The sequence below is a fragment of the Bubalus bubalis genome, chromosome 7 (assembly GCF_019923935.1).
Source record: "Bubalus bubalis isolate 160015118507 breed Murrah chromosome 7, NDDB_SH_1, whole genome shotgun sequence".
In the NCBI taxonomy this organism is placed as follows: Eukaryota; Metazoa; Chordata; class Mammalia; order Artiodactyla; family Bovidae; genus Bubalus; species Bubalus bubalis.
This window is the reverse complement of record NC_059163.1, coordinates 71,433,308-71,460,827: the sequence shown is the minus strand read 5'-3', so window position 1 is coordinate 71,460,827 and position 27,520 is coordinate 71,433,308. Positions and strand designations below refer to the sequence as shown.

General features: G+C 44.7%; 1 protein-coding gene and 1 long non-coding RNA gene across 3 annotated transcripts; one reads left to right on the top strand and one right to left on the bottom strand.

Annotated features, from left to right (window-relative positions):
• Positions 1-16,833: 16,833 nt before the first annotated feature.
• CCKAR (cholecystokinin A receptor) lies at positions 16,834-26,962 on the bottom strand. 2 transcript variants are annotated; one of them, XM_025290221.2, is made up of 5 exons: positions 26,500-26,962; positions 25,574-25,825; positions 21,473-21,734; positions 19,325-19,452; positions 16,834-17,972 (listed from the first exon to the last, which is right to left on the bottom strand). In XM_025290221.2, exons 1-5 carry the CDS (start codon positions 26,609-26,611, stop codon positions 17,440-17,442), a joined length of 1,287 nt encoding a protein of 428 aa, XP_025146006.2. In that variant the 5' UTR covers positions 26,612-26,962; the 3' UTR covers positions 16,834-17,439. The 2 variants fall into 2 exon arrangements, with proteins under 2 accessions (XP_025146006.2, XP_006072693.3); XM_006072631.3 differs by lacking the exon at positions 26,500-26,962 and having other exon boundaries at positions 25,574-25,957.
• On the top strand, positions 17,837-18,690 carry LOC123334453. Its single transcript, XR_006552319.1, has 3 exons — positions 17,837-18,116; positions 18,282-18,453; positions 18,641-18,690. It is a non-coding gene; the product is annotated as an uncharacterized LOC123334453 (long non-coding RNA).
• Positions 26,963-27,520: the final 558 nt, after the last annotated feature.

The following is a 27,520-nucleotide window of genomic DNA, read 5'->3' as shown; positions in this document are numbered from 1 at the left end:
ATTGCAGCCACCATGGATGGTGAGCCAGTGAGCTCTGAGGGAACTCAGGATGTGAAAACACAGGATACTGGCACCAGAGAGCTGGGGTGCATATCAAAGGGATGATTTCAGTAAGCCCGGACCTTCCCATATATAGCAAAGCACTGAGTTCCTTAACTTGGGATATCTGGTTTTCTTTAATTAATCTTTTAATGTTCTCACTGCATGCCCTTTCTTGCAAAACTTCTATGTAACCTGGCTCCTCTGCTTGCCTCTTTGGAGCAGTTCTCTGAAGTCCTAAAAATTTCCACTGAATAAAACATAGCTCTCAACTTCTAGGTGAATAATTATTAAGTCCACAATATAGTTCCCTGTGCTATACCTTAGGACCTTGTAGTTTATCCATTCTAAATGTAATAGTTTACATGGACTAGATAATTTGAAAGGCAAAATGATTAAAATATTTTCAATTAAAACTACCAAAAAAAAAAAAAAAAAAAAAAAACCCTGCAAACCCATGTTTGACATGGGATGTGGATATTTTATATGAATATGGGATAGGACTGTTCTTTGAGAAAAAGACGGCCAGTCCAATAAGTCTCTCTCCTGCATTCACACTCCATCTCATTTCCTGTTTTATTTTCTGTGTAGCCCTTACTGCTCCTGAGTCTCTGCACTTGTACATTGCCTTTCTCTCCTGCTAGAAGGCAAGACCCGAGAGAAGGGAAGCAGTGTCTGCCATGTTCACTGCCGTGTCCCCCAGAGCCTAGAACAGGGTCTGTGACTGCTCCATAAATACTAGTGGATGAATTTGTAGAATGAATGCACTCTGTGGGGATTGCTCAGCAGGTGACTGGGCGAGGGGGACTTTGGTGATCCCTGCCAGCGAGCAGTTGTCCAAGAGGCTACTCAAACACACACGCGCGCGCGCGCGCTCATACACACACACTGTTCTATTCTCAAGGACAAACATTAATTCTCAGAGACAATTCTGCCTGCCTGCCCAGAAGGGGTCTCTGTGGTCCTGTGGGGCAGTGGCAACTCTGAGCAGACTAAAGAACCACCAGCCAGACTTTGGGTCCATCAGAGTAAACCTCAGGGCCCATTCCAGAACCATGTTTTTTGATGGCCAGTCCCAAGCCATACTGAGTCTCAGAAGAATCTTTGAAATCAGAGGTTTGTGTGTCTGTGTTTTGGTTTTTTTTTTGAAGGATTTTTACTTATAGACCCAACTTACCTCTCATACGCACCAAGCAATGCTAGGTGATCTATTGTTCTCCAGTGTTTGCAGACATATTAAAAAAGTATGTCAAATAAACACACACACACAAGCATGCTCTTTCTCAGTGTGGGGCAGCAAAAATGGACTTCCTAGACTTCACTTTCACTTTTCACTTTCCTACATTGGAGAAGGAAATGGCAACCCACTCCAGTGTTCTTGCCTGGAGAATCCCAGGGACGGAGGAGCCTGGTGGGCTTCCGTCTATGGGGTCACACAGAGCTGGACACGACTGAAGTGACTTAGCAGCAGCAGCATCTTCTATTGAGTGGGCAACTGTTCCTACTGCACTTTCTTGCATGTATACACTATGGGCTTGAGTATCTTCAGGAGATGTTCTCTGACTTTCAGAATTTGATTTTTCCCAAACTCACAGATTATGAAGTAGTAGCCATAAAACCCAACAGAAGCAACATATTCATCCATTGAGGGTATAACATAATTTTTGATTGGAAATTTCATTGTGCTCTGATTTACAATTTAAGCTTTTAAAACATCTGATACAAAACAGTTTATGTTTATTTTCTTGAGATGGAATATTACTGCCAAGTTCATGTTTCCATAACTTTCAGCAAATGTTTTAAGTTACACATCGGTTCAGTTCAGTTCAGTTGCTCAGTCGTGTCCGACTCTTTGTGACCCCATGGACCGCAGGACGCCAGGCCTCCCTGTCCATCACCAACTCCCGGAATTTACCCAAACTCATGTCCATTATGTCAGTGATGTCATCCAACCATCTCATCTTCTGTCGTCCCCTGTCCTCCCTGTCCTCCCTCCTCCTCCTGCCCTCAAGCTTTCCCAGCATCAGGGTCTTTTCAATGGGCTTGGTTAAAATTTAAGTATATGCAGGTAAATGTAATGTTAAGGGTTGGCCAGTAGATGGCAGCAAGTTTGAACTTGGCCTGGGAAATTGAGTTTCCTGGAACAGATTATGAGCGTCTGCCAGAGCAGTGAAGGTTTAAAGGTAAACAGGTCTGGATAAAAATGTCCAGTCTCCAGTCCTCATCTTGATGAGCATCTTTGTAAAGTTCATTTACATCTCTATGCTTTTTGGCATTAATTAAGAAATACACATCGAAACCCCCTCTTGTGCCGGGTGGAGTCATCATGGCAGATGGGGTCACCACCATTCTGAAGTTATGTTCTGGCACCATCACTTGGGTTGTCATCTCGACAAAGACGGTTCCTCAACGATATCAAAAGCAGGTGTGCCGAGGTACAAAGCCAGGACTTACAGGGTGGTGTGGAAAGCACCCTTATTTCAGCTCCCCCAAAACGCAAAATGAGTACAACCACTGAGACTGAGAAGCAGGTTCCACACCTCACTAAAGGGAGGGCTGCACCAGCTAAGAAGACAATGCAGTTTCTGGAAGGTTTAAACATATCTTAACAACGAAAAAAAAACAAAAACAGTTTTATGACACCCAGGCATCAAAGTTGATTAATGTGCAACAGGCATAGACAAGCCTGGAAAATGTTTGACAGGTGAGTAGGAAGTGACCCTCTCTTTTACCTCTGTCTTCAGGGTGTGTTGACATGGTTGAGATTCAGACCTGAGGCTGCCTTGCACTGCCAGTCAGAATGTTGTTCCGTGCTGTTTCCTCAGGTATAGCAGGTGAGCCAGGAGGACAGTAGAGGAGAGAAGGCCCCTTACTGGTCAGCAAGCCAGCCAGGCTTGGGCTCTTGTGTTGTGAGATGCTTCCCTGGACCCCCCCAAGCCCAGTTGATTGGTCCAGCATGGACATCTCATGGGGTGGGTGGTTGTCAATCCAGTGGGGCGGTGGGTGGGGTGCAGCTAGGACTGGAAGGTGCGAAAGCATGGGCAGGAAACAGATCAGCAGCAATGTTCAGAAACCCGGACTAGGCAGCAAGCACCAGAGTAGGGCTGAAGCAGTAGGAAAGATATAGACCCTTGGACTGGGGCAGGCTCCATCTATCAACATCTCAACTTTCTCTTTGATGATAAGAATCACCTGGGATGGAGAGAGGTGCTTTCACAAGTAACCAGTCCTCTCCTCCAGAAATTCTAATCAGTAGGTCTGGGTTGGGGCCTGAGCTTATTTATTTCTAGCAAGCTCCTGTGGGATTCTAATGGGCTAGTCCTTGGACCACACTTCAGGTAGCAAGGAGTCCCTTTCAACACTATATTCTACAGTGGGTTCATGCCATGGAAAAAACCTGGTCTTGTTTGCAGTGGAGAAAGAAAGCTGGACATTTCTGCAGGACCAATCCTCTGGTGACCTTGCTCTCAGCTCTTTACGAAAGCTATTTCATTTAACCCTCTCAATAATGAACCTTGGGATTGTTTTATTATCCCCACCACACAGAAAGTGACAATGAGGATCAGAGAAGTTGATTATTTGCCCAAGGTTGAACAGTTAACAGGTGAAGGATTTAAGATTCAAACCAACGCTGGATTGGTCCAGTGCTTATTCATTAATTAGTTAAAACAAAAAAGCACATTCATTGATCCAAAAAAGAATTACTAAATATATCCATGAATTAAACAGGCTTCCCTGGTGACTCGGTGGTAAAAAAATCTGCCTGCCAATGCAGGAAATAAAGGTTCAGTCCCTGGGTTGGGAAGATCTCTAGGAAAAGGAAATGGTAACCCACTCCAGTATTTATGCCTGGAGAATTCCATGGACAGAGGAGCCTAGCAAGCGACAGTCCACGGGATCACAAAAGAGTCAGACACAACTTAAAGACTAAACAACAACAACAAATGAATTAAACACTGCATAAGACATTAGGAGAATGAAAGAGGAGAGTGAAAAAGTTGGCTTAAAGCTCGACATTCAGAAAATGAAGATCATGGCATCTGGTCCCATCACTTTATGGGAAATAGATGGGGAAACAGTGGCAGATTTTATTTTGGGGGGCTCCAAAATCACTGTAGATGGTGATTGCAGCCATAAAATTAACAGGCGCTTACTCCTTGGAAGGAAAGTTATGACCAACCTAGATAGCATGTTCAAAAGCAGAGACATTACTTTGCCAACAAAGGTCCGTCTAGTCAAGCTATGGTTTTTCCAGTAGTCATGTATGGATGTGACAGTTGGACTGTGAAGAAAGCTGAGCGCCAAAGAATTGATGCTTTTGAACTGTGGTGTTGGAGAAGACTCTTGAGAGTCCCTTGGACTGCAAGGAGAACCAACCAGTCCATTCTAAAGGAGATCAGTCCTGGGTGTTCTTTGGAAGGACTGATGCTGAAGCTGAAACTCCAGTACTTTGGCTACCTCATGCGAAGAGTTGACTCATTGGAAAAGACTCTGATGCTGGGAGGGATTGGGGACAGCAGGAGAAGGGGACGACAGAGGATGAGATGGCTGGATGGCATCACTGACTCGATGGACGTGAGTTTGAGTGAACTCTGGGAGTTTGTGATGGACAGGGAGGCCTGGCGTGCTGCAATTCATGGGGTCGCAGAGTCGGACACAACTGAGCAACTGAACTGAACTGAAGGCATTAGGACATAAGGTGAACACAAGTCCTTATGAAGTTTTAGCAGAATAGGTGTCACTTGAATGAGCAATAACACCACAGAGTGGAAACATCCCAAAGCTGCTACTTCTCACTGTGTCCACTCAGGTTCTAGAGGACTGTGCTGGTCTCCTCGTCCACCTGAGGAGGACACTCTTGCTCAGACCTTGACATGGCTGGCGCCTTCTATCACAGACTTCTGCCCCACTGTCACCTACTCTGAGAGGCAATATGTCTATACAGGTGAGAGTGTGTCTAGACTGCAGTGCCAATCCCTCGGCGTGCCTCCAGCACCTCTCCTTATTTACTGTGTGATCGAAAGAGAGTTACTTCATGTCTCTGTGCCTCAGTCTCCTCATTTGTAAAAGGACAGTCATCATACCTTCCCCATACTGTTGCTGGGAAAATTGAAGATGGTAATAGACACGAACTAAGATCATGGCATCCGGTCCCAACACTTCATGGCAAATAGATGGGGGAAAACTGGAAACAGTGACAGACTTCATTTTCTTGGACTCCAAAATCACTGCAAACAGTGACTGCCTCCATGAAATTAAAAGACGTTTGCTCCTTGGAAGAAAAGCTAAGACAAACCTAGACAGCATATTAAAAAGCAGAGACATCACTTTGCCGACAAAAGTCCATATAGTCAAAGCTATGGTTTTTCCAGTAGTCATGTATGGATGTGAGAGTTGGACTATAAAGAAAGCTGACTGCCAAAGAAGTGATGCTTTTGAACTGTGGTGTTGGAGAAGACTCTTCAGAGTCCCTTGGACTGCAAGGAGATCCAACCAGTCCATCCTAAAAGAAATCAGTCCTGAATATACATTGGAAGGATTGATGCTGAAGCTGAAGCTCCAATACTTTGGCCACCTGATGCGAAGAGCTGACTCATTGGAAAAGACCCTGTTGCTGGGAAAGATTGAGGGAAGGAGAAGGGAGCAACAGAGGATGAGATGGTTGGATGGCATCACTGACTCAATGGGATGGACATGAGTTTGAGCAAACTCTAGGAGACAGTGAAGGACAGGGAAGCCAGGTGTACTGCAGTCCATGGGGTGGCAAAGAGTCAGACAGGACTGAGTGACCGAACAACAACAAATAGACACAAAGTGCTTAAATAGTGTAACAGGGTAGGCAGCATGGAAGCTCCTGCTTCTAGTATTCCCTGAGCACCCCCACCTAATTGTGATGTACCCCCTGTTATTCACATGTATCATATCACCCTGTTTTATTTTCTTCCTAGTCCTTGTGACCAAACCACTCTGTGTTTACCTGTGAGTGGTCTGTGTCTCCACCTCCAGAGTCTAACCGGCAGACGTGGGCACTGTGTGTACTCCATATGCCTCCGCGTCCTGAACCCAGGCCCACCACCCAGAAGGTTCACCATAGCTCGGAATTAAAGGAGTGGGCAAGTGAGCATGGGGTCTGGGTTCCATGCAGAACAGAGCCGTGTGCTTAGCCCAAGCCCAGTAGCAGTCAGGAATAGCTGCCTTCCATGGAAAGTGACCCAGACCCAACTACATACTGGACCCCAACATGAAAGCCACCGCCTCTGCAATTAGGAACAGATGATGGACAGAAATAGATGGGCTCTGTCAACCTCTATGACCTCTTTGTTGAGTAGTTTGAGGCTCCCTGGAAAATCTTTAGATGCTTTGAGCCTAGAAGCCAGAACTTGAAGAACATCTAGTTGTTGAAGATTGGAGGCAGTGGTCTGTCTTAGATCATGCTGGTCTGTGTTGTACCTTTGACATTATATTTAAACATAGATTTTTATATTTAATAAACAAAAGGTTCCTGAGAGATTCTCCAGAGCCTTCTGCTAACATTAATCATCTTTCCCAACACATGCTGCCATTTGGACTGCGGAGCTGGCCAAGCTTTAGGGAGGGGTTGGATGGCTGGAATCACCAATCCATGCTGCCACTTCATTAGAGTAAACGATGGAATGAAGCAGATATGTACCTTTTGCTGAACCCTTCTTTCAGTATTTTGCGTCTTCTTGAAAAATCAGCTATTGGTTGGGGTCTGTTTCAACCTAGGCTACGAGAAGTGTGAAATCAGGGGACCTATAAAACTGATTCCAGTCTGTAAAGGCCTTTCTCACCTGGTTACTGATTCCTGAAGTCCTAATAGTAAAGTCTTTCTTTTTGAAAAGAGACAATGAATCGAAACCCATATATATGTGAGAGTGTGTGTGTATATATTTGGAAAAAGAAAGTGTGTAACTAAAATTCAGTCTAAGTGATAAGAAGCTGATTTTGTAGATTGAAATATTTTGATAGCTATATGTATATGTATAATTGATTCACCTTGCTGTACACCTGGAACGGATACAACATTGTAAATCAACTATACTCCAATAAAACTTTTTGAAAAATAAATACTTTGATAGAGAGAAGATAGAGGAGAAAGGAGAGAAGACACACAGAGAGAGGTGGTAGGAAACAGGAAAAGAGCAAAGCATCAGTCAGGTATTGCTGCAGTAAAGCCGCAAAACAAATCTTCCAAACCTCAGCAATATACAACAATATATAACAATATATTTCTTGCTCAATTGTCTGTTGGTCAACTTGGCTCCAGCTGATCTGTGCTAGGCTCTGCTGGGCTTGGTTCCAAGCTGTGGGTGGAGTCCAGCTATGCTCCATGTGTCTATCATCCTTGGACCAGCTGCAGACTGAGGAGTAAATGGAAACCCTCAACACTTCTTCAGTCATAGGCTCAAACTTGCTCACTGTCACTTCCCTGCCCCCAAATTATTTTAGCCATAGCAAGTCACAAGGCCAATCCCAATATCTGTGGGGCAGGAAAGTAAAAGCCTCCTAGGGAGGAGGTGGTAGTGTCAAGAGAAAGAATACTGGCTGAACAATATCTTTCTCAGGCCTGGGTATCGAAAGTCATTTTTAGCAGCCTTGAAATGGGCCTCCCATTGCACTAAGCCTTTCAGTTTTATTGAGTCCACACAGAATTAGGGTAGTGAATTGCAAATGGGACTCAGGGTCTTTAAGTCATATTATGCTCTCTTGCACCCTAATTTTATTCTGCAAAGGATCCCCCTCTGCTCAGTGTTCCTTTCCTTGCCGCCCCTCACCCCAAGCTCTAGGACTTCATTACAAAAGGAAATGAGACTGTCATGTCTAACACACATCCACCATAATTTACCCCTCAGAACTAGACTTTTCCCCCTGAACATGATACTATCAAAGCCTATATATAATGGCATTTCATTTGCAAGCAATGAGGAGTAGGGTTGGAGGAATAAACTCTTATGGGGCAATTACATGTACACAGAGTCAGTGTTTTGAGAACTCCGAGGAGGGAGAAATCTCTCCAATACAGGACTTTGGATTTTATGGAGAAGATAATGTAAGCTGAGCCATGAAGAATGATAAGGTTTTATGAGGAAGAGCTAAAAGGAAAAGGAGAATATCTCAAATTGGGGGAGGCATGAAGGCAAGGAAGTAGTTGGGTATATGCATGCATGTTCAGTCACTCAGTCGTATCTGACTCTTTGCAACCCCACAGACTGTAGCCCACCAGGCTCCTCTGTCCATGGAATTGTCCAAGCAAGAATACTGGAGTGGGTTGCCATTTCCTAACTGAAGTACTTGGGGAAAAGCAAATTATTCTGTTCTGAAAAGAAGAGGAAATTGACTAATGAGAAAGGAAGATGAACTCCCAGTAGCTGGGGATATTGATGCCAAGCAAACAAGTGGGATTTTAGGGAATAAGAAGCCACTGGAGATTCCTGGACAGGGAGTGAGATGCCCACCTCTGATATTGGCTAAACTAAGCTCATCCTGGAGAGTAGAGTAGGCTGGAGGGGAGAGCGAATTGGGGGTCAGAAGGACAGTTGAACAGTCACTATGATTTTCTGGGTGATAAGTTACAAAAGTAATCTGATTAGGGTGTTCTCAGTAAAAATGGAAAAGGCCAGCTGCACCAGGTTAGTAACTGAACTAGATGTCTTAACTATTATTTTTAATGGTTGTGCTTCATTAAGTACCTCCTGTTTGCCAGACATTGTTCACATGAAACAGGTGTCTTGAAAGATGTGGGACAATCAGGAAAGAGCTTTATCATTCCCCAACCTCTGTCTTCATTACTTATCTGTTAGATTATCTCCCCACCCAATGATATTCTGGGAGATCCCATAGCTTTTCCTATTTATTCATTAGAACAATTTCATCTTTAGGTACCTAGTATGATAAAAATCAAACCTTTTATCTCACACATAGTTTGAAGTTTTTTCTGAGTCAGACAGGTGCTAAGTGAAACCTCTATGGTGGGAAAGAAGCTGGTGGTCTTTTTTCCTCTCATTCTTCCTTGTTCCATGGTTTTTCCAGTAGTCATGTATGGATGTGAGAGTTGGACTATAAAGAAAGCTGAGGGCCAAGGAATAGATGCTTTTGGACTGTGGTGTTGGAGAAGACTCTTGAGAGTCCCTTGGACTGCAAGGAGATCCAACCAGTCCATCCTAAAGGAAATCAGTCCTGGGTGTTCATTGGAAGGACTGATGTTGAAGCTGAAACTCCAGTATTTTGGCCACCTGATGCGAAAAGCTGACTCATTTGAAAAGACCCTGATGTTGGGAAAGATTGAGGGCAGGAGAAGGGGACGACAGAGGATGAGATGGTTGGATGGCATCACTGACTCAATGGACATGAGTTTGGGTAAACTCCGGGAGTTGATGATGGACAGGGAGGCCTGGCGAGCTGCGGTTCATGGGGTCGCAGAGAGTCGGACACGACTGAGTGACTAAACTGAACTGAACTTCCTTGTTTCATCTCCTCTTCTTGAGGATGGCAGGGGTGGGGGTGGGGCTGTAAGTAGTAGAAGGGGCTAAGTGATGGTCTTTGTGGCTTTTCTTCAGTGAACAAATGACCTTTGTCATGGCAGATGTGCAAATGCTGTTTCTCTTGTGGGGCGATTTTGTAGGTTTTCCAGAGACCTCCACCCTCCCATGCATGTGTACCGTGTGGGGTCTTCCGGCCCTGCACAGTGATCTGAAGCCAGGGAGGTGCATGACCTCTCTCTGTCCCACAGTACTCAGGCCTGGCTACTCCCTGTGATGTCGGCCGGGCTCATGAGCCATACCCTCCTCCCTTTCTGCTATGAACTGAATGTCTCAGTTACCCTACAACTCACATGAAAAAGTGAAAGTCACTCAGTCGTTTCTGACTCTTTGCAACCTCATTGCCTATAGCCCGCCAGGCTCCTCTGTTTATGGAATTTCCCAGGCAAGAATGCTGGAGTGAATTGCCATGCCCACCTCCAGGGCATCTTCCCAACCCAGGGATTGAACCCAGGTCTCTTATGTCTCCTGCACTGGCAGGCAGGTTCTTTACCTCTAGCGCCACCTGGGAAGACTTTGAGATAGGATAAAGTAAAGTCGCTCAGTCGTGTCCAACTCTTTGCGACCCCATGGACTGTAGCCTATCAGGCTCCACTGTCTATGGGACTTTCCAGGCAAGAGTGCTGAAGTGGATTGCCATTTCCTTCTCCAGGGGATCTTCCCAACCCAGGAATCGAACCCAGGTCTCCCGCATTGTGGGCAGACGCTTTACCGTCTAAGCCACCAGGGAAGCCCTTGAGATAGGATAAACCATTCCATTTCTAATGATGGATTTGGGGTTATGGGGACATCTTAGTCTGGCATGCAGGTAATGATAATCTGCAGATTCCACCGGGAAAGGGGCACCTGAGAGAAGGGTAACAGGCGAAGGGGGTGGACCAGGAAGCTTTACAGTTGGCCTGTATTTGTTTCCTCTCTGATTATTCTGAGAAAAGAGATCTACATTAATACTTTGATCATTCGGCCAAGAGGTGAAAGCTCATTGGCTGACAGTATCTCTTGGCTTCCCTGTGAGGTGGCAAAGTGTATGACCTCCTTTCTAAAAATAAACATAGAAACATCTAAGACACAAGTACAAAACACCAGATCTCCAATCCTCCACACTCAGATAACTCAGAGCAAGAACACTGGTGTGCAGTGATGGGTTGGTGAGGAGGAGGGGAGATGGGATTCCTCATCCTTAGGGTTGGTACAGCACCAGGACTAGGAACTGGGAAGCATTATAGGAAACAAAATCACCAGCTGCTGATTACTTAGGCTACTAAATGTCACCTAATCCCAACAGCAGCCTGGTGGCTTCAAAGCGAGCCCACTCAGTCTCTACTGTTTACTAGGTGTCAGACCTTGTCCACATTGCCACTCCCCTGAGCCTCAGTTTCTTCACCTGTGAAATGGGGAGAATGGTGCCTCACATGCTATTTTTGAAATTTAAATAAGAAATCAGATGCTGATTGGCAGGCAAGCTTCTCCAGGACTTCCTGGGTGAATCTGAAACCAGTGACTTTGGTGAAGGGCAGGGAGACACTGAGGACAGAGGCAGCCCCTCCATGCTGGTTAGCAGCAGGTGCACAGAGCAAGGGGACTTGCTTGGGTGGCAGCGGGGTGAGTGGGTCTCCAGGCCTGCCCACAGACTCTTAGCAATGTATGCAGAGGCCTTCCCTGGGTTTGGGCTTCCTAGCTGGCATTAGTGGTAAAGGAACTCAAACAGGGGATCTGTAACAATTTAGGAGGGATGGGATGGGCAGGGAGGTGGGAGGGAGGTTCAAGAGGGAGGGGACATATGTATACCCATGGCTGATTCATGTTGATGTTTGGTGGCAGAAAACAACAAAATTCTGTATAGCAATTATCCTTCAATAATTAATAAAAAAAAAAAATTCTTCTTTCCTAAAAAAAAAAGAACCTGCCTACCAGTGCAGGAGACAGGAGACACGGGTTTGATCTCTGGGTCTGGAAGGTCCCTTGGAGGAGGGAATGGCTACCCACTTCAGTATTTTTGCCTGGAGAATCCCATGGACAGAGGAGTCTGGCAGGCTACAGTCCACAGGACGGCAAAGAGTCGGACCTGAGTGAAGTGACTTAGCACGCATGCGTGCACTCCCTGGGCTCAGTCATATGCACAGTCCAGTAGCCTTGGCACCACATTTCTATCTCACGGCTGAATCCTTGGCTCACCTCCAGGCAAGGGGGAAGGCACGTTCCAGGGACAGGGGAGGGGAAGGGGAGCCTCCAATTGCCCGGGTCCAGCTCCAGGGTCAACAGATGGCACCATCTTTTATTTTTTCTTTAATTAATTAACATAGGATTGTTGACTGTGCTGGGTCTGCATTGCTGCCTGTGGATGTTCTCTAGTTGCAGAGTGGGGGCTACTCTTCATCGTGGCGCATGGGCTTCTCGTTTCAGTGGCTTCTCTTGTTACGGAGTGCGGGCTCCAGAAAGCGTGAGCTCAGTAGTTATGGCACACTGGGCTTAGTTACCCCTCAACATCTGGGATCTTCTGGGACCAAGGACTGAACGGATGTCCCTTGCGTTGCAAGGTGGATTTTTAACCCCTGGATCACCAGGGAAGCACAGAAGCATGTTTTTGGTGACTTTCTCTAACCCCACGAGCACCAGACATTCCTTCATCCTTCCATGAGTGTGTATTGTCGCTTGCTGTCACCAGTGACTTCATAATGCTTTAAGCAGGCTTTAAAGGATGCTTGTACCCCTTTCACTTAGGCCAAATTTGGTTTGGGAGTGGATTTTTATGCCTTCATGTCAGTGGGACTGGGGCTTATGTTCCAGGGATCAGCCTCCCATGAGTTGCTCTGGTCAGCTGTGACCTAGAAGGGGTTGAGAGTTGACAGATTCCTCTGTGAGACCTTTTCTTTCTCACCCTGGCCACCTGCTCTGAGAGGCACCCTGGAGATCAAGCCTTCCTCAGAGGTGGTTATGTGCTTGGGCATCAGGGAGTTTCTCTGATTGCAAAAACAATGGGAACCCAACAAAATTGAGTAAGGATATAGAAGAGTAAAAGCTCATAGCAAATTCTGACTCACCAAGTCCCACAGAGATGGTGTGACAATCTCTCACTTTATATGAAGGAAATGATACCCAGAGAAGGTATGTGACCTCCCTGGAGTCACACAACAATTTAGTGACAGGGCAGACATGACTGAGCGTATGTGTGTGTGTGTGTGTGTGTGTGTGTGTGTGTAACATTGGGACACAGATTTATGGACTTGGGGTCCAAAATGTATCTTCTTCACTAACGAAGGAGGCCTTTATGATCAGTGAAGTTGAAAGCAGTATCTGCGGGACTTGACGTGCAGTGTGGAGGACTGGGAACAGAACAAGGCTGTCCCATGCACTTCACCTCTTGTCGAGCACCACTGCACACTCTGGGCAAGATGCTTCTGGTTAGGATGGTGGGGTCCCCAGAGCAGCCCAGAAAGGCCCAGCGTTGACAAAGGACTCCATTCAAATGTCCTCACCCATTCACTGTGTCATTCGCCCCAGACACTCACTGACCACCTGTTACATGTTACGTACAAGAGTGGTTGCTGGACAATTCATACTTGTCTGACCACTCTTCCTGAGCAAGAGGGACCTGAAATTCCTCCCAGGCTGGGCTGCTCAGAGCCAGGGTTGGGGATTAGGGTTGTGGGGCTGGTCCTCAGCTGTGGCAGCAGGTTTAGGAAAACTGGAATCTATGCTCCACTTGAGGGTGACCAGGAAGCTGGACGGACCAGAGAGATCCGAATCAAGGAAGCACCTTGCTTGGAGCTGAGAGCAGCCGCAGGGCTCAGAGGTAGGGTGTGGGGTGGGGGAAAGCCAGGAAGACGCCCAGAGGCTCCAGGAGGAGTCCTGCAGGAAATCAGATAGTTATGAGGGAACAGCCAGGGGTGCTGGGTGGGCTTCGATGATACATATAAGCCCTAAAGAGTGAGCAGAGGACTTAAACATGGACCAGGAACACAGTGATGGTTTTTTGCTGTATCACCACTGTTCTCCTTAAAGGGAATGAGCAGAGGAAGGAGCAAAACCAAGGAATACTACAGACCAGGGCTTCCTCACTCCCTCCCCCCTTTTTTATTCTGCTAAAAAACACAAAACTTTATTTTTTTTCTAATGTAAAAGACAGTTAATTTTTTAATTTCTTCTTTTTAAATTTTTAATTAGAGGACAATCACTTTACAATATTATGATGCTTTTTGCCATACATCAACATGAACTGGCCACAGGCATACATATGTCTCCTCCCTCTTGAACCCCCCTTAAATCTCCCTCCCCAGCCCACCTCTCTAGGCTGTCACAGCACTGGATGTGGGTTCCCTGCGTCAGACAGCAAACCTCCACTGGTTGTCTATTTTACAGACAGTAATGTGTTTGTTTCAATGCAATTCTCACAAATCACCCCACCCTCTCCTTCCTCCACTGTGTCTAAAAGTCTGTTCTTTATGTCTGAAAAACGCGCAACTTTAAATTTACCATCCTATCCATTTTTAAGTGCATAGTTCAGTAGTGTTAAGTATATTTTACATAGTTGGGCAAGAGATCCTAGAACTTTTTCATCTTGTAACACGGCAACTCTACATTCACTAAACACTAAATCCCCAGCCCTTGGTAATAACTTTTCTATGTTCTATTTTTATGGTTTTTGACTATTTTAGATACCTCATGTATATAGAATTATAGTATTTATCCTTTTCCTCAGCCCTTTAAAAAAACCTGTGTCCCAGCACTGTTTACAGGCACGAGAACCTTCCATGGGTAGCATCTCCGATTATACACACATTCCCCAGGGGAGAGCAAAGGGAGGGAGTGATGGCAGCAAAGGCTCACACAGCCGTATCTTGGGTGGGGATGCACACAGAGTTAGAGAAAGCCCTCCAGAAATTCCCATGGTCCCCTGAGACCATGCCCCCTTTGTTGAGACTCACTGCTGTGGAGAAAAGGAGTTCCCCGAATCATCAGAGGCAGAGCAGCAGTCAGTCACAACATTTATTGAGCACTCATGGTGTACAGAGTACTGGGCAGAACACTGGAAGGAAATACAGTGGCAATTCAACAGCTATTGCCGCTCACCTCAGGATTACGTTTTAGGTGAATGGAGAAGATAACCTGTTAAGCATGCACGAACAAGTATAACTGACATCTAGACACATGCATGGCTTATTCACCACTACAAGTTATTATGAGAGTTTACCCAGTAACTAGGGCACAGGAAGCCATTGAGACACATGAGTTAGGTAAAGATCAAAGTTACAGAGTTCAAACTTACCATTCTGATGAGTGGAAGCTACCAGAAGACAAGAGAAAACACCAGAAACTTGGTGAATCTATTTTCTTAACTCTATTAAGTCACTATTTCAAATTTAAGAATTCAGTTTAGTATGAAATAAAGGCAATTGACTCAACAAAGTGCTAGAATAGCTTTATGTTAAAAACTTTTCTGGAAGTAAAATCAGCCTGTTGATAGTACCATTTCCAAAGGTCAGACACAGACTCTGAAAGTTAATAGCATTTTTCTTATTTTTAAAAATAACTTCCATTATGTGAAAGACTTTCCAATAAATTTAGTGAACAGAGGCATTTTATTGCTCTATTTTTGGGAAATCTTGTTTATGTTCTTACGTGCTTTTAAAGTTAATTTAAAGTAGAGTTGCCAGATAAAACACAAGATGTATTTTAGGGCATGAGACATACTCATACTAAAAAAAATTATTAGTTGTTTATTTGAAATTAGAATTTAACTGGACATCCTGTATTTTATTTGCTAAATCTGGTGACTCTATTTTTAGGTTAAGTTACCTTTGGAATTTCCAGAGGTTTCCAATAAGGGTGGGGCGAGTAGCGAGGCTAATTAATCTTCATTTATATGCTAACACTGTCAGATGGGAAGGCTTCTTCTTCTGGCAGGAAAATTGTAGGTTCTGCAGGATTCACTCAAATATTGGAGACATCTTTCTTTCTTACATCTTTTATCATTACTATTTTAGCAGTGCACGTTTTAGTCAGTTGAATTTTCACCTTGAAATTCTTGACAGAGATGACTGGTGTGAAGTATGAAAATAAGATTGCCATCTGAGAAGCAGAAAAATTAACATCTGGCTTGGAAAGTCCCCTATAAAAAATGTTCACATCCTCAATAATTTCTTCTGTTAAGCACACTATCCTCTCTACCCTGTTTGGCAAAAACACAACAAAGGCAACACTCACATCTTGTTAGATATACCACATCCCTTCCCCTATTCATGATCACTTCCTGCCACTCTCTGTACTACCCGCCCAATATAGATTTCTTTTCTTTTCTTTTTTTTTTTTTTTGATAATAGAAAAATCACTAGCCCTTGTGCACCACAAAGAGTGTCCGTCAGGTATAGATCAATGGGTGGTCATGGACCCCCACAAACAGGAAAAAGAAAAGCTCTCAGATGCTTGGAAGCATGAAAACTATGAAAGAGAGAGTGAGAGACAGACAGACAGACAGAGACAGAGAGAGGGAGGAAGGGAAAGAAAGGGAGGGAAGGAAAGAGGCTGTTAGATTGGATTGACACATGCAGTTTTAGAAATGCACTTCCTGGTATCTAAGTGTATAGCTCATATCTTATATTAAGTTGGGATTTCTACACTGGAGAAGAGAAATTTCAACACCAATTTTTCGAAGAAAAAGAGTTCACATGAAACTCCAACTGTGGTACAGGAATGTAGAATGATAATACTTTCTCAATTGCAACCTCCATCCACTATTCTTTTTTTTAAACACACCAAAGAGTATACTTATATGTAAAGAACATACTGCTCTGTTCATGTTTCACATACACATAAAATTACCACAAGTATTAACAAACACATAGATTGTATCTAAAGGCATAGAAGGCTTTGACTATCTGTTAGTTGAGTCCAAGTATGCCAGTTTTTATTCTGGGCCCAACTCCCTGAGTTTCCAGCTTGGCCAGGTACACATTACAGCTCTCCTTTGGACTTGGAGGTCTTTGCAGAAAGGAGGATGAGTATGAGAAATGAAGTTGAGGCAAAGCAGCCATGGGGTTTAATATCACCATGAAAAGGTGGAGTTAAGCAATATATATTATTAAATTAGAAAACTATTTCTTGGCGCCTCCTGGCATTCAACATCCCTTATGCTAAGACAGTTACTGGCTACATACTCTTTTCAGAAATATGAGTTCCAAATTCCATCCTTTAGACAATGTTCCATATGCTGTTCTGATGATGACATCACCTGATGTCTCTGAATGTCCTTGACTGACCTGAAGAACAGGTCAGGCTGTTTTCTTACTACAGAAAATGGCCAGAAGAGGGTTTGCTTCCGGTTCCCGTGTGTGGTCATGGTGAGGTGGGTGGTTACAGAATGTTCCTGAAAGAGGGATGGACTCCTCAGGCGCAAAGCAGCCTCCACAATTCTGCATCAGCAGAAGCAGCAGAACACAGAAGGGTGTCACTAAGAGGAGTTAAGAGCCCGCCTTGGATGTTCTAGAACCTTCTAAAGCTCAGTAGGGTCCAAATCCCTGTTTGAACATGTGCTTAGCAATTACATGTGCAGCAGGAGCCCTGGTGAACTCCTGTCATTGGCCTGCTGAGGTTTTCTGATGGTGAATGTTACTGAAGTCGTCCCGCCTGGGGCCCCAGTCACGGCCCCACCCTCGGAGTGTTCCCCTGGAACCCAGGTGAAGGGTGCCAGGCAGACGAGGAATGGTTCCCACTGGGACCGGTGCCCTCCTTCACTTCCGGCTCCCTCCTCCTCCTCCTCCTGCTGCCTTCTTTCCCTCCCTCTCTGCTGCCTCCCTCGGTCCCTGCCTCCATGCTTCCCGCCCGGCAGCCGGCGGGGCACCGCTCACGGGGGCGGCGCAGAGGCGCTCCCGTGGCTGTAGGAGCATTTAGACAGAGACGCCCGCGTGGTGCCGCTCTCCACCTCGTCCCCCACCTCGCCTCGTGCTCCTGGGGGACCGGGGTTGGGGCAGCAGGGGAACGTGGCCAGGAAGCCGAGGCGGAACCTCTTGTTCATGAAGCAGTAGATGATGGGGTTGACGCAGGACGAGGTGTAGGACAGCAGGAGGATGAAGGCGATGGGGGTCCCCGAGAGGCGGCGCTCGGCAGAGGCGGTGTCAAAGGCCCTCCAGGCGTTGGCGCTGAAGATGGGCATCCAGCACAGGAAGAAGAGGACCACGATGACCATGAGCATGCGGATGACGCGCTTCTTGGCCATGAGGCTGGCCGCGGGGCTGCTGCTCCTGATGCGGTCGGCCCGGCCGGCGCTGCCGGAGGACAGCTGGCGCAGCTCCAGCTGCCTTGGGTGCTTGGGCCGCTGCAGGCAGCACCCGGCGCTGTCCGCGTACCTGCCGCTGTTGGCCGAGCTCCGTTTCCTTTCTGGGTGGGCAAGCCACGTCACTTATTTTGGGGGATGGGTCATGCCAGACAGAGGGCACGGGATCCCTGCACCCTCCATCCAGGGGCTAAATCACACTTGAACTGTATTACTTGACAGGCCACCTTGGGCCTGCACTAACATGGGTAGGTATTGATCTATACTACTCAAATGAAATGCTACTTATAACTAATAAAAAAAATGTATAGTATAAAATGTGCATAATTTAAAATAGTAAAATAATATTTTATGTGTGTAGACTATAAGGATACAAATTTGTTAAAGAATGAGTATTCACACTCTTCTTCCAGCTCCTCAAGGCGGGGAGTTTTCTGCTTGCTTGGGAAACCTCCAGATTGCTTTTATTGCATAATGAGCAAAAATCAACAAAAGCCAAGGAAGACCCTAGGTGTATATGTGGTAAACAGCTGAGCAGAAGGATGGAGTGAGAGCGGTGGTGAGTGATGTCAACAAAGGTGTGGGGTAAGTTCCAATGAAGAGTGGGCTGTAATGAATGGGAGGGATGGGGGGTGGGCTTCCCTGGTGGTTCAGTGGTAAAGAATCCACCTACCAATGCAGGAGACATGAGTTTGACCCCTGATCAGGGAAGATCCCACATGCTGCAGGGCAACTAAGCCTGTGCACTACAACTATTGATCCTGTGCTCTAGAATCCAGGAGCGCAACGACTGAGCCCATGTGCTGCAACTGCTGAAGACCTAGAGCCCTGGAGCCCATCCTCCGCAACAAGAGAAGCCACCATGGTGAGAAGCCCACACACTGCAACTGGAGAGTAGCCCCTGCTCTCCGCACCTGGCGAAAAGCCTGCGCAGCAGTGAAGACCCAGCACAGCCAAAAAACAAAAAGAACATGCAGGTCCCAACATTAAAAAAGGGAAGAGGGAGGAGATGTGAGGTTCCATGGCAGATATATCAGGAGTGAAGGGTGGGAGTGAAGGGGGGAAGAGAGGATGGCACCTGAAATGACAATTTGCTTTGTTTGCAGAGGGGGTCCATTTGAATATGACATCACAGAGACCCTGGACCTATGGGCCCTGAGCTTGTAATTGGGCAATGGGTATATTATCTCATTTTATTCCATTTAGTACCCTTTTGGGAGAAATAATTTCTTCATTCTACAGGAAACAGAGACACTGGGTCTCCTGACCATGTGTTACGACACAGAGAAACACTCCTAAGAATACTTTTGAAAAATATTTTGAAATACTTTTGAAAAGTATTTTGAAATACTTTTGAAAAGTATTTTCAAAAGTATATACTCTGGGTATATCTAAGTTATAGAAAACAAGGCTTGTGTAATCTTTTGGCATAAACCAACAGATAAGAGATAGTTACCTCGGGCAGACTTCTTCTGGCTAGCATCAAATTTTATTCCTTGGTAAAGTTCCAAAGAGATTAATCCATATGCCACCATCATCACAATTCCAGGAATAAGAAAGAGGATGAGTAACAGGAATGTGTGCCTAATAAAATAAAAAGCAATCCAATAACCAGCAACTCCAGCATTTCAAACTAAGATGAGATGGAATAAACAGGGTTCATCTCCATTTTAATGAGTTGGAGCAAACACATTAATTACCAGTATTTAATATCTTTGGAAATTCCATGTCTGGAGGTTCAGTCATTAGAAAATGTTACTTCTTTTCTCCCAGATAAAGTCTCTTATGAAGGACTAGTTAAATTGGAGAAGTTTGGTGTAAGTCTGTGCCTGAAACAAGTGTACATTTAAACTACTGAGAGCTTAAAAAAAAACAAGCCAATGAGAGTATTTGAATACCTCAATAAAGCTGTTACTGAAATAATAATAATAAAATCATAAGAATTTATATTCATTGATGACTTGTTAAATTATTTAATTTCAATATGGTACATACATGACTGTATTTAATCCCCATAATAATTTTTGAAGTAGGTACTATTAACCTAACACCCATTTTACAGATAAGGAAACAGGCAGAATAAATAATTTGTCCAAAGTCATACAGCTAGTGGCAAAGATGGGATCTGAACTCAAGCAATATGATTCTAGACGTTATGCTCTTAAGCATCACAATAGATTAATACCATTTGTTGACTTTATAGCACCAGAATCACCAAGTGCATAAGTAGCAATGCTGGAAAATCTTGGTTTTGCAAAATAAAATATTCTGGCTGTTTCAACCCATTAGGCACAGTGGCAAACTCATTCTAGTGCCTGGCGGGCCAGAGTTATGCTTTCTCTAAACATGTTTGATTCCTGAAGAACTGCAGCCTCCTTCTTCTTGAGTCTGGCCCCTAAATCACTTTTGCAGTCTGGCATGTGTAAGGTTACACAATTAGGCCATAAAATTGTCAGAGGCTCACAGTGGCTGAGCCATTTCTCATTTCAATTGGACATGTTTTGATAAGATTTCTTTTCAAGTCTTGGAAATGTCCCTCATTTGCAACGTAATTCTTTGAGTATGTGTGTGTCTTGGTTGAAATGAAAAAAAGGAAGGCAAAGAAGGCAGAAATTATCTTGGTTTTGAGCCATTTTTGAATGTCTAGCCCTCTGCTTCTAAAACATGCTGGGAATTAGTAAACATAATGCCCTGCACTTGTGTAGCCTTTTTGAATATATCTAATGATGTTTTCGTAAACATTCTCTCATTTGAATCTCACATCCATCTAGTGATGTAGATAAAAACGGTATCTTTATTCTTAAATCTTTGTGTAAAGAACTTTAACGTCAAGGAAGTTATATAAACTTGTCCAACATCACCTGCTAGTGAGCAAAGAAACAGGTAGCACAACTTTGCATTTGTATTTCTAGTAAAGTGTTCTGTGTAAGTACCACTGCTGCAACTCTACTCTAAGAAAAATCCCATGGGATTTGGGGTTTTGGACTCCTCAGTTCTATCTCCAGTTTTTGGAAAACCAGAGCTCTTCCACTGTCTCAGCCAAGATCCTCACTAGACTATCCTGAAGCACACTGCATAGTGGTTAAGCCCAGACACTCTGTTGTCTCCTCCAGGATTGGGAACTTGAGCAACTTAACTTCTGCCGGTCTCAGTTTCTTCATTTGTAAAATAGGGACAGTAATAGTACCCACCCTATGAGGTTTTGAGAGGATTAGTTGATTTTAATACAGGTATGGCATTTCAGAGACTTACCTGGTGGCTCAGATGGTAAAGCATCTGCCTACAATCTGGGAGACCCGGGTTCAAACCCTGGGTCAAGAAGATATCCTGAAGACAGAAATGGTAGCCCACTCCAGTATTCTTGCCTGGAAAATCCTATGGATGGAGGAGCCTGGTAGGCTACAGTCCATGGGGTCGCAAATGGCATTTCAAATACAACATTCAAAGTGTTCGCTCTATTCTATCATTCTAGAAAGAGGTTAAGTCTTCTCAAAAAGTCTCTAGGAAACTGATCCCTCAGACACTGGACAATACATTCCAGTTTTTATTAAAACTGAAAAATTCTATCAAGTTATAGTAAACAAATAAACCCAGGCGGCCTTACCAGGACTGCTGCATGACATCACTTGGCAGTAGAAAGCGGCACATATTTGCGGTCTGGTTGTTATTTTTGGTAAAAGGCACCAAGTTGCTATAAATTGGGTATGGAGTCATGATGGTGAAGGAGAGGCACCAGGTAGCGGCAATCACCTTCAAAGCATGGGACTTCGTCTGCCAGACTCGGGACTGTAAGGGTTTGCAAATTGCACCATATCTCTCCAGTGATATGGCGACCAGATTAAAGGTGGAGACACTCACAGAGGTGCCTGGGAAAGGAACAAAGAAGCTGCTTACGTCGGCTTTGAAATCCGAAGTTTATTTGCACATGAACTTAAGTTTACCTGATCTGCACAGGTTTGATAGATAGTAAAGGAAAATACTCAGAAGGTAAAGAAATACTGTGTATGTATATCTTTAAAAAATGATTTATTCCCAGCTTTGTTCCCAAAAGGATTTGAGGCAGTTCAAGCAATGTATTTGCAAATACATTGTATTGCCAATGTATTTTAGATAAGTTTATTGAACTTTGATTACAACCTAGCTCCTTCTTAGGCTGGAGGTGCTCATTAATTAATAACCAAGTGGATGAACTATGTTCCTACCCCACAGAAGAAGTTTCTGAGTGACCTGTAGAACAGCTTTAGTTTTGAGCATGATGTGCATAAAGTTGACCTTTTAATCCAATATTCTCAAGGACAGTGACTCCAAAAATTCAGTGGGGTCTGAGATGGGAGCATTAAGACTCTTCCTGAAAATGTCTAGTACGCAGGCTGTTTCTGAGTGAAACATTCTAAATTTCAAAATGGAGTGTTGAAAAAATACCTAATGAAAAAGGATGAAGGGGAAAATCCCCATATTGTAACTAATGTTTTTCTCAGGGTAGGAGGAATGGGTCTTCTTTCTAATTCTTTTTGCTTTTCTGTGTTTTGTAGAAGGAACATTCATCAAACATTCATCATCAGTGAGAAAGATATCAAAACACCTCATCTAAAAGGAAATCAACCCTGAATATTCATTGGAAGGACTGATGCTGAAGCTGAAGCGCCAATATTTTGGCCACCTGATACGAAGAGCCAACTCATTGGAAAAGACCCCGATGCTGGGGAAAGTTGAGGGCAGGAGAAGGGGATGACAGAGGATGAGATGGTTGGATGGCATCACTGAATCAATGGGCATGAGTTTGAGCAAACTCCAGGAGTCAGTGAAGGACAGAGAAGCCTGGTGTGCTGCAGTCCATGGGGTCACAAGAGTCAGACATGACTGAGCAACTCAACAACAACAACAAAAGGATATACTTACAGCATAGTCAAAAAACTTAATTTTTGTATTTTGTGTGCATATATAATGATTATAATGTCTTATCCCTGTAAAATTCCCTTTAATTCTTCATCCATAAATTCAGCTGATTCTTCTCTTATCTCTTACCATGATTTCTTAAACCTTCAAATCAATCCTAATTTAAATTTGGGAGAAGTTCTTAGCCTGGGGCCTTTTGTGAAACTATGTATAAAAATATCCTTTTTCTAGGAAGGATATCCATAGTGTTCCTCAGAGACTTGAAGGAATCTAGAACCCCAAAACCATAGCTAAGAACTCAGGTTCTGAGATAGGATTTGCTGTTTTATAGGAATTTACCCTAAGGAATTGATAACATTTGGGTTAGAGAATACAGCCCCAAACTTAGAGTGAAATCTATTGTTGTTCACTCTCTTAGTCATATCCGACTCTGCAACACACCAGGCTTCCCTGTTCTTCACCATCTCCTGGAGCTTGCACAAACTCATGTCCATTGAGTCAGTGATGCCATCCAACCATCTCATCCCCTGTTGCCCCCCTTCTCCTCCTGCCTTCAATCTTTCCCAGCATCATAGTCTGAGTCAGCTCTTCACATCAGGTGACCAAAGTTTTGGAGCATCAGCTTCAGTGTCAGTCTTTCCAGTGAATATCCAGGATTGATTTCCTTTAGGATTGACTGGTTTGCTCACCTTGCAGTCCAAAGGACTCTTAAGAATCTTCTTTAACACCACAGTTCAAAACTATCAATTCTTCGGTGCTCAGCCTTATAATGGGTAATTATAAACCCATCATCAGGCAAGCACTTTTTTTTTTTGGCTATGTGCATGCGTGCTCAGTCACTTCAGTCGTGTTTGACTCTTTGGGACTCTATGGACTGTAGCCTGGAAGGCTCCTCTGACCGTGGGATTCTCCAGGCAAGAATACTGCAGTGAATTACCATGCCCTCCTCCAGGGGATGTTCCCAGCCCAGGGATCAAGCCTCTGTCTGCTGTGTCTCCTGCATTGCAGGCAGTTTCTTTGCCCATTGAGCCACCTGGGAAGCCCTTTTGGCTATGTATTAGGAATTTAATGCGTGTTAACTGTTAAAAACCTGAAATTAAGGGAAGAATTGAAATGACTGGAATCAGAAATCCAACAAAACCATTATGGTATTGCAAACACTTTTAGAATTATCTTGCTTTTCATTTTCTAGAACAGTCTGTACTAGGTATTTTCAGAAAGAGTGTTAAGGCTCCTAGCTCAGACCCCAGCTATTTTAAAACATTTTTTTTTATTGAGGTAAAATTCATATAACACAAAAGTAATCATTTTAAAGTGAGCAACTCTGCGGCATTTAGCATATTTATGTTGTGCAACTACACAAGGACTAATTTCTAATCTCCTTTCATAAACCCTGGTTAAAATGATTAAATATTACCGTAGGATATATACAGACAGGCCTTGAAAGCCTGAGGCACTGTGAGATGTTGGTTATTATTATTGCGTCATTGTTTAACAACGATCCTTTTCATTTGTGAGTCCATTTTTCTTTTTTAGACTACTTGGACCCAGATTGACACTTTCTCGGTTATTTGTCCATGGCATGTAGATCAGTCATTCATCACTGTTTTGTCAGCGCTGGATACTACTTCCTCAATTGGAAGAAATAAAGGCTTTTAAAGCTTTCTGGTCACTGATAGCTGCCCTAGGCGGCTCAGCTCTGCATATTTTGCAAGGCTTAGGTCAGAACAACCAACTCCTTCTTCATTTCCTGCCTCTTCTCTTCCTCCCCCAACCAGCTCTCAGAATGGGCAAGGGATGAGGCGTTTTGGCAGGCAGAGGGGACCAAGAGAAATGTCTTGTTTCAGCCTCAGATGAGCCACAGCAGTTGGCAAAACAAGGCTGTGTATTCACTCACCATTGTAGTGGCCACCAGTTGGGGTTCAAGTCAGCTCTGTGGCTTACCACCTGTGTGTCCTTGGGCACATTATTAACCTCTCTATGCCTCTGTTCCCCTCTCAGTGATACAGGGAAGAATAACTGTGTATACTTCATAGAGTGGTTGTGAGATAAAATATGATCATGGAAGTAAAAACTTAAAGCAATTAGTAGAACATCTGGTACTCAAAAAAAAATGTACTCAAAGACATTAGCTCTTATGATTTTTCATCATCACCATCATTCTGATTGGCAAAGGCAGTGAGCTGCATTTCTCAATCAATCAGGGTCAGCTTATCCACCCAGGCACTGGGAGCAAATTCAACTTGTTGTCTAGTGGCAGAGGTTCTGTCTCTCTTTCTGCCTAAGATGGTCCCAGCCCCTGTGAAAACAGGCTCGAAAAGTGAATCCTGAGAAGGGAATCTAGACCTCTGGTGAAACTGGATTTTGAATAACCCTGTTCCCTATAAGAGCCAGAATGGCAGCAGAAAAAGCCCTCTTCCAGCAGCCTGGCCACCCCAAAACCATGCCTTGGGTTGGGTAGAGCTGAGTACAATCAATGACTTCCAGGAAGGCACAGATCAGCTTGAATCTGTCTGTCTTTCTAACAGAAGCAAGCAAAACCCGTGTCTTCTGTAGTTTCTTACCAACTTATTCCACTTTGAGGAACTGGTCCCCTGACTGGGGAGTGACTTCTGGGGCGTTACGAGGACTGACCCTCCCATAAAGCCAGCTCCTCTGTCCTTGTACCCAGCTCCATACAGTCAGATGTTTTGTTCTGTACACCCATCAGGGCTTCTCTGTGGAGGCTGTCAGGGGTTAGGGAAGGTCTGGGACTGAGTTTCACTGATTTAGGGCGAAACTCCAGAAATAGGCACCAGCAGCAACTCACCCATGAAGTAGGTGGTGGTCTTGCAAACAGCGCTTCCGAAGATGAAATCCTTAAGCAGGTTGGGGATGAGGTTGAATGGCATGCAGAAGAGACAAAGCATGAGATCGCTGACAGCCAGGGAGAGGAGGAAAATGTTGGTGACTGTTCTCATTCTCTTGTTCCTAATCAGCACCGTAATGACCAGCGTGTTTCCCAGCACACTGAGCAGGAATATCAAGGAGTATAAGAGAATCTGCACGGCCGGCTGCCACTCTGCAAGGAGGAACCCGGACAAGACGGAGCGATGCAGGTGATGAGGGCAGAATGTTAAAACCCAGTACACCAAGTGGACGCTTATTTCCTGCCGGTTTGTATTTTCAGGGGTGTGCATCACCAAACCCAGCTCTCCCCATACTTAGATATTTTGCAGAAACAAAGCGAGGAGAGCACGGAGTGATTCAGTTGCTGCTGAAAGGCTGGTCTGTTAAAGGATCACTCACTCGGGGAACCACTTTTTCTTAAGAACAAAGCTCCTCCAGTGATTTCTTTCTTTCCTAGCTGCTAAGCATTTTTTCGATTTAATCACTTCTTCACACCGATTTCCCCCAAGGAAAGCCGACAGCTAGATTGTGACAGCACCTTTTCTGTGATGCTGGTAAGTTCCAGCTTTTACACTTGTACTCCCTCTGGCTCCACTTCAGCTCCTCCTCCACTGCTTTTGTGCCCCCCAAGTCCTGTACATTAATCCCAACTCTCCCATGGGGAACAATAAGAGCACTGGACTCAGTTCTGCTTTTAGATCTCTTATCCAAACTTCTGAGCAGATGACTTTATCCAGCCTCGTCTCACGAGGACTGTGTTCTGTTTTCACAGTCAGCCTTGCCTTTGCTGATTTTTCCCACAAACTTAAGGTTTTCTGAATTCAGATAATATCCCCTGACACCTACCTTTGGAAGGATGGGGCTGATCCAAGCAGAAAAGCGTCTCATTTTCGATCCCCAGTTTACAGGGGGGAGTCAGGTTGCTTTCATTCATGAGAAGGCTGTCAACCACATCCATGCTTGCCTGCTGCTTTCCACCAAGTGTTGGCAAGCTGGTGAACGGCTCACTCTCGGCTCATTCCTCTAATGACTGACTGGAGAGTCTCCCAAATGCGACCTGCTGTGGAGAGGCAGGGGGGTAGGGGGCGTGATTGCCAGGTGTGGGCTTCTGCGGCCATTCTTAAAGGCGACTGGAGTTCAGCACGCTCAGGCCAGCTGGGCAGGCATTTGCACTCCTGTCTTGGAAAGAGCAGCTGATGCGAGCCAAGCCCGCTCCACCTTCCAGGCCCACCCCATTCCTGGGCCAGCCGTAGGGCCCTGAGCACAGGCAGCCTGACTGCGAGTTAACCCTTCCCAGAGCATCGCTGCTTTTCCGCACACATGCACACACACGTGGACACACACATACAGGGACACAGTACCTCTCTCCTCTGTATAGGAACCTGTCACCATCCCAGACATAGGCAGAATAAAGCTCAAACAGGCTGTGTGAGACAGGAGCGACTAACACGGCAACAGACACCGATATGCAGAGCATCAGGACTAAAGGACACGGAGGCACTGTGTTTCTCCCTCCTTATATAAAAGCAATTAGTGCCTTTTAGCTTTGGAACCATGCCCAACAATGTGTGTGGATATAACTGCTGGCTGGTTGTTAAGTTGTTACCAACCACAGGGCTATTTCTTGTGGTCTCTGCCCCTGGTAACTGAAAGGAGGGGGTGCCCTGACTGTAGGTGCTTGGATCCTTAATATAGAAAACACTTAGTAAGATTTTCCATTCATTCATTTACGCATTCGTCCATTCATTCAGCACATGTTCATTGAGAGCCTCCCGCTTGCCAGGTACTTCTCTAAACACATAAGCAAATAAGGAACAAGATCATTTCAGATGTGTAAAGCACCACAGAGGAAGTCGAGCAGCAAGGT